General features: G+C 51.9%; 1 protein-coding gene across 1 annotated transcript; it reads right to left on the bottom strand.

The window, feature by feature from the left end:
- Window positions 1-6530: 6530 nt before the first annotated feature.
- FOXB2 (forkhead box B2) lies at window positions 6531-7811 on the bottom strand. The gene has a single exon (XM_053581989.1). It carries the CDS (start codon window positions 7809-7811, stop codon window positions 6531-6533), a length of 1281 nt encoding a protein of 426 aa, XP_053437964.1.
- Between the last annotated feature and the right edge of the window lie 4563 nt (window positions 7812-12374).

Here is a 12374-nt window from a genome sequence, read left to right as displayed (position 1 = left end):
GATGCTCTTTACTTCTAAAGGGTACTCCCATCAGCTAGTTATTCGTTCCTCCCCTCACACTTAAGATACTACATTTAAAAATATTCACATTTTGTTGAAATGCCAGTTATATCGGCTGGATAGATTTTTGAGTAATCCTTTTCCTGACCCTAGAAGTAAAACACGATTAGGGTAGACAATCTAAAGCAATCCAGGAAGATTGAGAAAACTAGAAAATAAAGTGACATCATTTCACCAATAGGAAGCTACTGCTGTTAGTATTTGGCGTCATCACCTCCAGCACTATTTCAATGTACATCACGAGACTGAGCTTATATTCTGTATCGTTTTCCCTGTATTTGATTTCATAATCATTTTCTCTTATGAGTAAAAGTTTATAGATATTACTTGTAATGGCTGTATGATATTTCATAACATGTAAATAGCATAATTTATGTAAATATTACCTTGTGAGGATTTAGGATTTAGGATTTATGAAATAGGGATTAACAAAATTCACAAAGATTCACAAAATTCTCATCTGCGATGAATTCTTAGGCAGGCTAAAACCTTGTCTTTTTAGGCAATAGGTGAGACTGAGATTTATGTAGTGCACTCTCCTCTCTAGCTAAAAACATTTTTAGAAGAAGGATACTGTTTTTAAGGCAAATTTACTTCAGGTAGCCACAGATACAGCCATATATGCTGAAAGAGCTGATTTACAGTTTCTAGAGAGAAAACCAAAACAATGACATTAAGTTGGAACATTATGTTTTTTTCATTTATTTATTTATTAGATGCACCCTTCTACCTCTCCTTCCTTCCCTGCTTTCTTCCTCTTTTTCTTTTTTTTTAATTTTTTTTTTAAGTGTTTTTTTTTTTTGTTTGTTTTGTTTTTTTTTGTAGAGACAGAGTCTCACTTTTTGGCCTTCAGTAGAGTGCCGTGGCCTCACACAGCTCACAGCAACCTCCGACTCCTGGGCTTAAGCGATTCTCTTGCCTCAGCCTCCTGAGTAGCTGGGACTACAGGCGCCCGCCACAACGCCCGGCTATTTTTTGGTTGCAGTTTGGCTGGGGCCGGGTTTGAACCCGCCACCCTCAGTATATGGGGCCAGCGCCTTACCGACTGAGCCACAGGCGCCGCCCTTCTTCCTCTTTTTCAATTGTGTATTTCAGTGTTTGTGACTCCTTTCTGGACTACATCTAGTTCAGCTGGATCTGGACCTAGGCTCTCTAGCTTCTTTCGTACTAAGGAGCCATCTGCAGAAACAGCAATAACACACTGTCTGGAAAGGTGCTGATGGGACTGGTGGTCTCAGATTCTAATGCATTTTAAAATGATGCTTCACCCACCTGAGGCTCAGCCCCATCCCTCAGCCCACCCTTGGGGGGAGTTTCCTGCCTGGGGTACCTCCTCTTACCCATGTCCCCAACTAAAAACCAATTTGATTGCTTTTTCCAAAATAAAGCTTTAGCCACATTGCCAACCACAAAAAAATAAAAATTAAAAATTAAAATGATGCTTCAGTAATGGGAATCATGACAAGCAAATCTGGATGTCTCATGGACACAAAAAATCCTGTTCCTTGTCACGGGAAAAAAAACTATTTGGATGAGTAAATATAACCAAAATACCTTCTTCTAATATTATTCTTTTTAAAAATGTTTTATTGAGTTACTAAATTAGCTTTTTTTGATAATTGCACAAAATCCTTTAAAAATGGCAGTCTTGGTGTGGCTCCTACAGAAATGTTACTATAATAATACAACTATAGTTCTCAGATGCTTTATTTTCTGCTTTATTGATGATATATGTGTATATCATGTGACTGTGTGTAGATCATATGAATATATTGTGGCTTAAAATTCAGAATTTGAATTTCATGGATCATGCTAAAATTCAATAACACTACATTTGTATGCAAGGGGGAGAGAGCAACATGTGGCTTGAATTTTCCTTAAAACACACAGGGGATAGTTAAAGGGGAAAAGTGCTTGGGACAGAGCGTATCTGGAGTTTTGCCAAGCTCATACAATTTAAACAATGGTTTAAGACTGAATTCAAATCCCAAGCAGATCTCTTTAATCTCCCTCAAAGGGTGTAAGTTTGGTTCCAACTTTGAAAGATAATGTTAATGAAATACTTTGACAGAGCAAAATGGGAATGTTGGACTTTAATAAACTGTTTCCCCTCTGGAATTCAAGGACTTCCCACCTACCCTTGCATTCCTATTTTGCCTTTAAACCCTCAAAATAGGTTACTTTTGGCTTTTGCAATCATGTCTTTAGCTTTCAATTTTCAATGCCAACTCCACCCTGCACTCACCCCCACGCAGAATTACTGACACACACTCTGGTTAACACTAATACCATTTCAAACCCTTGCCACATTATCCAAGCCTGAACATATCTTGAAACTATTCTTTCTTCCCATTTCATAGTTAGATACAGTGAAGAATGAAATAGCATTGAAAAGAAATGGAATTAAAATGCCAATATTGTCAGGTGAATGGAATTCCAGGAGAATCAATGGCTTTGATGGTTGGTGTTTCTTCTCCTAAGGCATTTTATTTCTGTACTTTTCTGGAGTCTTGTTGTACTAGTGCCAAGCAGGCAAATGTCACCTTTGAGTCCCAGGAGATGTGTTGATCAGCCTTCCAAACCCTATAATGCAAAGATGCTTGGAATTCAGCAGTGCCACTTCCAGCTAACTGGCTCTGATTCATGTGGGTGCAACAGGTCCTCCTCCCTGGCTGGACTAATGCCAGTCTACTTAAGGAGATAATTGACCACAAGCCAGTTTGACTGACAGGCTTCCTAAGCGCCAGATGCCAACTGTGCCAATCCCAGCCCTTGCTGGAGGGCCTATTCTCCTTGGGACCTTAGCTAACATGGCTTTGTCCTCCCTTGGCCCTTAACTCTTAACTTCCCCAGGAAATAAAATCAAATAGGTCACTCCAAGTTGTTTTCCTCCTACCTGTAAGTACATCTACACGGAAACTTTCCTCCCTCCTTACTGCATCTCTCCATCTTTATTAGGGTTCTGTGCATTGAATTAAGTGGGATACTGGCTAAGCAACGACAGCTAGTATCCTGGAAACCAGGAGCATAAATTCACGTTGAGAAGGTCAGTAAAGTGTTACTGTTAAATTATTATTCTACTTGTACCAGTTTTAGTGGTTCTCTATAAATTTCCATTATTACCAGGACAGTATTTTGTTAGTGGCTTGATCCTATCAACACCTTTAAAATAAGTAATAAATCTGGCTGTGATGTCTTTGAGAAGATGTTTTTGGTATTTGGATATAGAAATCTGATACTGGTGAGGACCAGTGAGCTGGGTCTGCGATTCTCCCAGTCCTGATATTCCAAGGTCCTGTCAAGACTGTTTTTCCTTGCTAGGTTTCCCTTGGCAACACAGGCAGTGGTTGCTTGTGGGATGAAGCTCTAACCTTGCAGTTATAGTTCAATGACAGAGCAGATGCCCTCTTAGTTAAGAAGGGTCTTGGGGCAGTTTCTAGGGTTTTAATCAGGACTTCCCTTGGGATCAGAGCTTGGGCAGAGAGGCCACTCCTCCATAGTGTATTTGCATGAACTCCCCTCACCCATCCACCCAGCTCTCTACTCTTCTGTCCTGCACAGCTTCCTTTGGGTACCACAGTGCATTTGCCTTTCTTTTTCTCTTTACTATAAAAACAAAACATGTTTACCCCATTGAGGTGGAATGGGTTCCTTGGCAGTGCGGGAAGGATTCTGGAAAAGGAGGAGGGTTGATTACTCATACTTTTCAGCACCTGCAATCCACAGATTCCTCTCCTGTAGGGAGAAGCTGCCCTCTGGGCGCCAAAGTCATGTTGCTCCAGGCCTTTCTTCTGGAAGTAGGGCCCTGTGCACCGCTCAAAAGTACAGGGGAATTGGATGGCAAAAAAAAAAAAAAAAAGCGCAGGGGAACTTTCCAGCAGCTGGGGAAGGAAGAGGTAAGATCTTTGGAAGAAATTCCTGGGATCCAGGAACCCCTTCTTCTAGAGGAGGGACTCACCCGGCTGGGCCCAGGACTTCAGGCACCGACTCACCCGTGCACAGAGAAGCCAGACTCCAAAGTTCCCCCCAACTTACGACCCTCCAGTCAGTGTCTCTGTGGCCCTCTTTCTTTTCTTTTTTTCAACTGTTACACTAACGGAGAGGACTCCTCCCACCCCAAGAAACTGCAGGCTCAAGCTGTAGGATTGTTTGAGCCCCAAGGAGGGAGGAACCTAAAGGAGATGTGTCTGCTAGGGGAAGACAAAACTTTGCAGCACGCTGTAATGGGACTTGTAGATAAGGGAAGCCTGGAAACACCTAAGTTTTTTAGAAACGTCTATTTTTAAGATGGGACACCCCTTCCCCCCATCACTACTGAGTGCAGGTTACTTTTGTGGCTTTTTGCTTTCTGATGAAACTCGCAGGTGAATTTCGTTGGGCCTGGCAGGGCAGAGGGAAGCTGTGCAAAGTGGAGCTCTCCCGAAGGGTGGGGGGCCGAGTACCGGCCGGGGCTTCCCAGTCCCAGCTGGGGTCCCTCGCACCGTCCACGGGTTCCCGTCCTGCTGCGTGCCGCCGACTCTTACCGACCCGGCGCTGGGAGGCTTCAGACTCCAAGCTGGGGTCAACCCAGGGGCCGGGCTTGCCGAGCTCACAGCCAGGCGCCAGCGCACAACAGGTCTGTCTTCTAGGACGCAGTGGTGAGGCGCGCGCGCCTCGGGAAGGCCTCAGTTGCAGTGTCCCACTCCCACCTTTCCACCCTGGTCCAGCCCCTCACATTTAAGGGGGCGCTGCTGGGCAGCCACGCAACCGGCACGGAGTTCCCCACCTTGGCCCGCGGTCGAGGACTGGAGAAAAGGGAAAGGAGTGGTGGATGGCAGTGACAGGAAAAGCTCACTGTTGCTGGCTTCGGCGACTAGTTTCTATTGGGAAACTAGTGTGATAAAATAGAAAAGGAGATGATTGCGCCAAGGGATGAAAGGAACAACCGAGGAAACGCCTTCCTGCTGGTGAACTCACCCCTTGGAAGTTCTGAAGTTAAATAAAAGGGAGGGGGAGGATTTACAAAGTCCCCTGACCTACTAGTGGACTCTCAAACCGCAGCCTCCTCTCTAGAGAAACGAAACAACTTCACACCAGAACTAGTATATCCAGAGAGAAGCTTTAATGGAGAACACCGCACACAACAGCACCAGACACGGACAGAGTCACAACCCGAACGCGGCGTGGACACTAGCCGGAGGTGACTTCCTCCCCACTCCAACCCCCTTTGTTCCTAAAAGTTTGTTGTGAGTTAAAGTGCGATTCCTGGGGCTCAGAAGGGGGAAGGGTAATAGCCACAAGGAAAATTTCCTTCCTGTTCAGGAATTGAAAACAAAGACACGCGCGCCCAAACAGCACACGGATACCAAAACGACGGCAGCGCGCAAAGGTGACAGGGGCATCCCCTTGCTTCTGTCCAAGGAGACTGGAAGGAAACAACCACGAAACGCTCCTGAAAGCGTTAAGAGCAATACTGTCTGAGCGATAGGCTACATTTTTCTTGTATTCGTGAGTTAGGGGATCACAGTCCCGTGATACAGTGATTTTTTTTTTCATTTAAAATTCCAAAGGAAACAGATCGTGGGAATTCACTTTACTACTGGGCTCCCTAACAGGCTCTCATCCCATCGGTACACAAACCAGTTGCAGGTGGAAAGTCGCCTTTATTGTTTCTCTTTGGTTGTGTTTCCCAACTTTACTTTTGGAATCTGGGGCTTTGCTCTTTAAGCCTCTGCTGTCCTCTTTTGTGCAAACTAGTTGCTTTAACGGTTCCTTCCATCCTTCTTGAGCCCGGATCAGAGCCAAGCAACGTTTCCCTAAGATCTTTAGTGGAGTTCCATTGCCTGCCCTCCTTGCCCCCCACTGAGCAACTTTATTCGTGACACCTTGTCCTTGCTCATTTAGCTGACCAGGAGAAAACAGTATCAAACACTCTTTTCCTGCTCAAATAAAACAAGATTTTTTTAGTGGACGGCAGTTTTGTCTTGCGTGTTCGCGAGAGGCGGCTGCCCAGGATGAAGACAGCGGAGAGAAACGTGGTGGCTGAGATCCGTTTCAGCGTCACTTTCTGTCGGATATCTCCCCGGGAAGTTTGGCTCCATCAGCTTCTGCTCCCAGGAATAAGGGTCCAAATCCACTTCCAATTTGCCAGCGAATGAGGCTTTCCTAGACTTCTATATTCCCTCCCCCATAACTTATTGATTTATAATATTAATTACAATAAAAACTCTTACCTGAAAATTGGCTTTCTTTAATCTGATTGTACAACATAGTATAAACACGGACACCAGGAGTGTGATATTTATTCAGACCACTGGAGAATCCACTTTTCGGGGTTATAGGCCCCATTAAATATCTTCTTTTCTAGCAAAGGCTCGGCCTGGCCAGCTCTGCTGGTCCTCGCCCGGGCGCCCTCTCCCTCTAGGGCAGTTGGTGCGTTCCTGGGCCAGTCGTCTGCCCGCCTGTTCGTCTCTCTCCGCCCGCCGGGTCCCCTAGGAGTGCACCAGCACCGAATGCAAGGAGCCGCCCTTGTTCTCGGCGGTGCTCTGGGCGTTGGGCTGAAGTAGAGAAGCGACCGGAGAGGCCGCAGCCGCCGAGCACACGGAGGATGGCACTGGCGGCTGCTGCGAGGCCGCGGGGACGGTGAGAGCCGGCGGCAGCGCGGTCACGGGCGGCAGCGCAGGCGTGGGCTTGATGGGCACCGGCACAGCAGGCAGGCTCTGGCTTGCCGAGTGGCAAAGGGCCTTGACTGGGACCCCGAAGGCTCCGTACTCTGGGCCTACAGGGACTCCAGCTGCGGCCGCAGCAGCAGCGGCCGCGGCCACTGAATCCATAACCCCAACGTGCGGCCACACGGAGCTGACGACGTTGCCGAGCTGGCCCGGCACCGGGTAGCCCAGGTGGTGCATGACCGACGCCAAGGGCAGCCCGCCAGCCTGCAGCACGCCCTTGTAGTCCCGGCCGATGATGTTCTCGATGGCAAACGGGTGTTTAAAGCCTGACGTGGATGCGGCGGCCGCGGCGGCAGCGGCGGCGGCAGATCCCAGCCCGTAGGGTGGGAACTGCGACAGGCGCCCCACGCTGCCCACCGCTGCCGCTGCCGCCGCCGCCGCAGCTGCAGCCACGGCCGCTGCCTCCTGCATCTTGCCAGGGTGGGACGGCTGCTGAGGCTGCGCTTGCTGCGGCTGTTGCGAGGGGAGGTGCGGGGGCGGCTGCGGAGCAGGAGGAGGCTGTTGATGGAAATAGGGCACCACGTGCGGTGGTGGAGGGGGTGGCGGCGGCTGGGGCGGGTGGTGGTGATGGTGGTGGTGAGCGGCCGCGTGATGGTGGTGGTGGTGGTGGTGAGGGTGGTGGTGGTGAGGATGAAGGTGCCCTCCGGGCCCAGCGCCCGGCGCGCCCTTGGTGCTTCCCCCGTGCAGGTGAGCGTGGTCCGCGCGCAGCACCTTGAAGCGCTTGCGGCGCCGCAGGAAGCTGCCATTCTCGAACATGTCGCCGCAGTCAGGGTGCAGGGCCCAGAAACTACCCTTGCCAGGCTGGTCGGGCCGCCGCGGAATCTTGATGAAGCAGTCGTTGAAGGAGAGGTTGTGGCGTAGGCTGTTCTGCCAGCGTTGCGTGTGCTCGCGGTAGTAGGGGAAGCGCTCCATGATGAACTTGTAGATGTCGCTCAGCGGCAGCATCTTCTCAGCCGAGTGCTGGATGGCCATGGCGGTCAGCGAGATGTACGAGTAGGGCGGCTTTTGGTCGCTGTACGAGCTTTTCCCCGGCCGCGGCATCGCTCCCTGGTCCTCCACTGCCCTCTGGCCCACACCAGGCCACAGAGTCGCTCCGCACCACGCTCCCGGGGCCGTCTGCCCCGGACTGACTCCCACTCTGCCCGTCCAGCCCTGCCACCCTGCTCTCTCGCTCCCCCAGGCCCTCTCGGCTTCTCTCCCTGGCCTCCTCGAGCTGCCTGGGGTCTGCGCGCCGGGTCTTTCGTGTTAACTCAGCTCTCAGACACTGGCAATTTCTGGCTCCGACAGTCGCAGACGAGAGCTCACGGTCGTGGGCGGAGCGCGCCAGGTTTCCCGCAGCCTTCTCCACTTCTTCCCCGCAGACTGAGCGCGGGAGCTAACGCCGAGGGGCGAGAGGCCAGGGGCCGTGCTCCTTCTGGCCTCTTTGCTTTCTCTGGGTCCGGGGGAAGCCTAGGCCACGCTGTCTGGGAAGAAAGACCGGGCACTCGAGACCGACCCTTTAAATTCGAGTTTGGGCTTGCTGATCTGGAGGCCAGTGACGGCAGGACTTCCACCGCTGGACTCTTAGCCAGTCCGCTCTGGAGTTCTTGTTTTCCTGGAGGGGAAAGGCAGGACAAGCGGAGGAAGATCTGGGCCTGGCAGCCGGCACCTCCTTTCTGTTGCGGCGGCTCGCAGCGGAGCCAGGGGTGGAAAAGACACCGAGTCCTAGGCAGTCGCACGGGGGTGGAAAAGTTTGGTGGTTTCTGCAGCAGCAGAGCTAGCAGGCTCTGCTGAGGGGCGGAGGCGCAGGACGCAGGACGCGGGCCGCCGACCGCAGGACAAGGGCCGCGGACCCGAGGGGGCTTATGCGAATGCGGTGGGAGTGCGGGTGGCTGGGTCGGCTCAGCCTCCTGCGCTGCAGCTGCCGCCGCTCTCCAAGGCTGGTCTTGACGAGAAGAGACGGCGGCTGTGGCAGCGAAGCGCTCTCCTGGCTGCGTTTTGTAACAGTCCCCGAGACCCCCGCAGTTCGCGCTTTCGAGACTATCACATGACCCAGATTGGGGGACTCAGCCGCCGCCGCTGGGTCTCTAGTTGAAGAAGCCGTAAGAGGCGCGGTGGCTCGTCCCCGCCCCCTCCTTCACGAACATTCGGGCGCTCTCCTCCGCTTGCATTCGCCACGCACTCGGTAGCCGGTAGGCGCGGCAGGGTGGGGCAGAGGACGCCGGCTGCTCACTGGGAGCGGCAGCGCAGCGCGCCGGGTGCAGTTCCAGCTGCGGTGCGTCACCTAGGCCAGCACGCCCGGCGGAGGGGGACAGGTCACTGCCTTCTCGCTCTCCTTTCTGACATCTACCTCTCTGGTCTCCTCCCTTTTACACTTCCTCTTCCCACCCACTCTGAGGTTCTCCTTACGCACCCTTTCTCCTGAGCTAGCTGCTCCCCGCCGAGTTCGGAAGGCTGTTTCTTTAGCGAGAAACCCCGATGGCCCGAGGGTTGGAGGGAAAAGCTAATGGGGAGGAAAGAGCGCTTGAGACGTTTTCGTAACCTGCCAAGTTCATCTCAGTTTTATTGTGTGCCAACGGCACGTGAGGCCGTGATCCTCGTCAGGAACGGGGGACACCAGATAGCATTTGTTATCTAGGACCACGGTCTTAGAGGGCAGGCTGACAGTTACCAAGAAATGAGAATAAATATTAAGGGTTTGGTGTATGGAGGCTCCGCCACACTTCCCTGGAGCAGGTGGGTCAGACCAGGTAGGGTTTCCGTGGGGTGGTGACGTCTGAGCTGGGGCCAGAAGGAAGAGTTGGGAGCTCAGGGGTCCTATCACCTGGTGTGCCAGAATGAAGTCTGTGTTATTTTAAGTCTTGAGGAGGTATGTGGAGGGAAAGAGTGATAGTCCAAATCATCAATCCAGGAAGCGCTGAGGTCCTCTCGTGTGATTTGTGAGGGAAAGGTGGATGAACGGAAGCACTGCGGTCCTCTCTTGCTTTCAGATTCCTACTCTACATCACACACCCAGTAGCTAGGCCAATTTACTGCAGGGAGAGCCTGAAGTTATATTCTGGTACTGACTACTTTGATCCTTAGAGTAGGGGGGAAAGCAGAGTTTAGAGCATAAGTACTCTCTTATGGCCTCTGCACCTCAGTTTCACTACCTGTAAAATTAGTTCCAAGTTGGAGATTTCAAGGGTCCTTTTTAGTTCTGAGATTAGAGGAGAAAAAGAGCCTCTTAGACACTATGACTCATTCAGTTTTTAATTTCTATATTTTCTGTGTCTGTACTCCAAGGCAGAAAAGGTGGTCTGCCAGCTTGGGAGGCTGTCCCTTACCCTGCACCTTTGAGTACACCAGGTGGGGTGCGTTCAGCTTCTGGCCTTTGGTGATCTGAATGATGGGAGTATGTCTGCCCATGGTTGGGTCACAGGAGTGCAGTGAGTAGAAAGACCCATAATTTCCATCTTTAGTCAAGAACTAGATTTTTTTGCTGGTACTGTTTGGTCAGTCTTAGGCCAGGTGATGTCTAATAACAGGTGTTAAAGTGAAGCAGGAAGATGGGGTCGGAGATGGGGTGTGGGGACTTTGCCAGTCTTTTTTTTTTTTTTTTTAGAGACAGAGTCTCACTTTACCGCCTTCAGTAGAGTGCCATGATGTCACAGGACTCACAGCAACCTCTAGCTCTTGGGCTTCAGCGATTCTCCTGCCTCAGCCTCCCGAGCAGCTGGGACTACAGGCGCCCGCCACAACTCCCGGTTATTTTTTGGTTGCAGTTCAGCCGGGGCTGAGTTTGAACCCGCCACCCTCGGTATATGGGGCCAGCGCCCTACTCACTGAGCCACAGGCTCTCTTCTCAGGAGGATGCTTTAGCTATCACTCTGTGCCAGGAATGCTCTTCCCGCCAAAGGAGTTCTGCGGGATGTTTGGTTGGCTGAGACACTTTAAGGAGCCAGCAACGGATGGCCTTCTGGCCTTGGAAAGCCACGGAGGAATTCCAAGGATGCCCACCGTTAGAGCGACAGCAAGAGCGCGCTAGAGCCGATGACTCTTTCTCCTTTGACCGAGGTCGTGCGAGAACAGCACTGTCTCGGCCTAGGAAGCTGGGGTCTCCGGGGCTCTGTTACAGCCGCTGGTCCGTGCGCCCCGCGTGTACAGGCTCTTCAGGCCCCGGCCTACATGCAGCCTGGGCAAAGGGATCTTCTGTTGACACCTCGCCAGAGCATATCTTCTGCAGGTTGCGGGAACAGCAGAGCCTCCTTTTGACGAGCAGCTGCGGAAACGTTCCCGTTGAGCAAGCAGGGTCCGAGGCGTCTGGGGACCCAGCGAGGGAAGAAGCCCTTCAAGGGCGTTTGGGGCAGGCATTCCTCAAGTTACACGAACCCTGAACGCGAAGGCAATGAGTTGGCTATAGCCTACAGACCCGCCGCCGCTACCTCAGTTCTGCGCCTGGGGACAGCAGCAGCAGGCTGCGACTTCTGCCCGGCGAGCCAATTGCGTTCAGCGGGCTGGGCTCCGAGCAACTCGGACCAACACAGCTGCGATAGCGAGCCTCACACTTCCGTGTTCAGGGCGTATTTGGCAAGGGTAGAAAGTGATCCCCACCACTGAGGCTGCAGCCGGCCCAGAAGGCCTAGGCACCAGTTGCAGCCCAGAGAGCAGACGCCCAGCTCAGGTCTCTTGAGCATTTTGGAGAGGGGCTGGCTGCCGCCGCCGCCGCCGCGGAGGATCCTGGGGGATTCCCAGCGTGGCGCGGGACCCGCGGCGGAGCTCGGGCCGCGGTGGGGGCTGCGCGCGCTCTCTCCCCCTCCTTCCCTCGAGGTTGATTGAATTCCTGCAAGTTTTGCAGGCGCGCCGCGGCACTGGCAGGGGCCGAAACGCGCGCTCCAGCTGCCTCTAGACCCCTGCTCAAGAAAAACAGATCATGTAACCACCCTGGCACCAACCAGTCGGTTTCAAGTTTCTGCGTGTAATTTATTTTTTAAAAAACAACTACTGTACTATCCAAATATTGGCTGGCGCTCAGGACGCTGGCAGGCAAATCATTGCCCCGGGCTTAGTGTAATTATCTCAGGCGTATTTGGTTTACCCCTTAGGCAATTGTTGGCGACGTTTTGCTAGGAAGAGGGGTTCCATGCGAGACTTTATTGCATTTAATTGGCTCTATGGAGAGGAGTAAAAAAAGATGTGGAACTTTAGGAGAGGCTATTTATTCATTCTCTCTCCTTTATGCCCCCAGCCCCAAGAGGGTCTTCCGCACTCCTCAGCCTGGATCTAGGCCAGGCCTTCCCAAGGCTTCCATGAGCAGCTGTGCCCAACATGAGGGAGGAGTGCAGATTACAGATAGGGTTAGGACGACACGCGGGACTGGAAAGAAGGCAAAGATTCGTGCACGCTTCTTGATTTCCATGGGTTCTCCCTGTATCCACTGCCCTCTGACATGCGTGGTCAACTCAGCCTGCCTCTCGCCTAAACCTCGGCTGACTTCTTGGCACATACTTTACCCAGTTGAAACTTCTAAAGTGGACTTGAACGGCAGAGAGAAAGGTTGACCTTACAGCAGGGAAACGTGGCTTTCAGCCCTGGATGGATGACCCTGGAGGCGTTATTTCCTCGCTTTGGGCTTCATTTTCTTCT

Source organism: Nycticebus coucang, chromosome 2 (genome assembly GCF_027406575.1).
Source record: "Nycticebus coucang isolate mNycCou1 chromosome 2, mNycCou1.pri, whole genome shotgun sequence".
NCBI classification, from domain to species: domain Eukaryota; kingdom Metazoa; phylum Chordata; class Mammalia; order Primates; family Lorisidae; genus Nycticebus; species Nycticebus coucang.
Note: the sequence above shows the minus strand (reverse complement) of the source record. Positions and strands in the feature narration are given on the sequence as shown.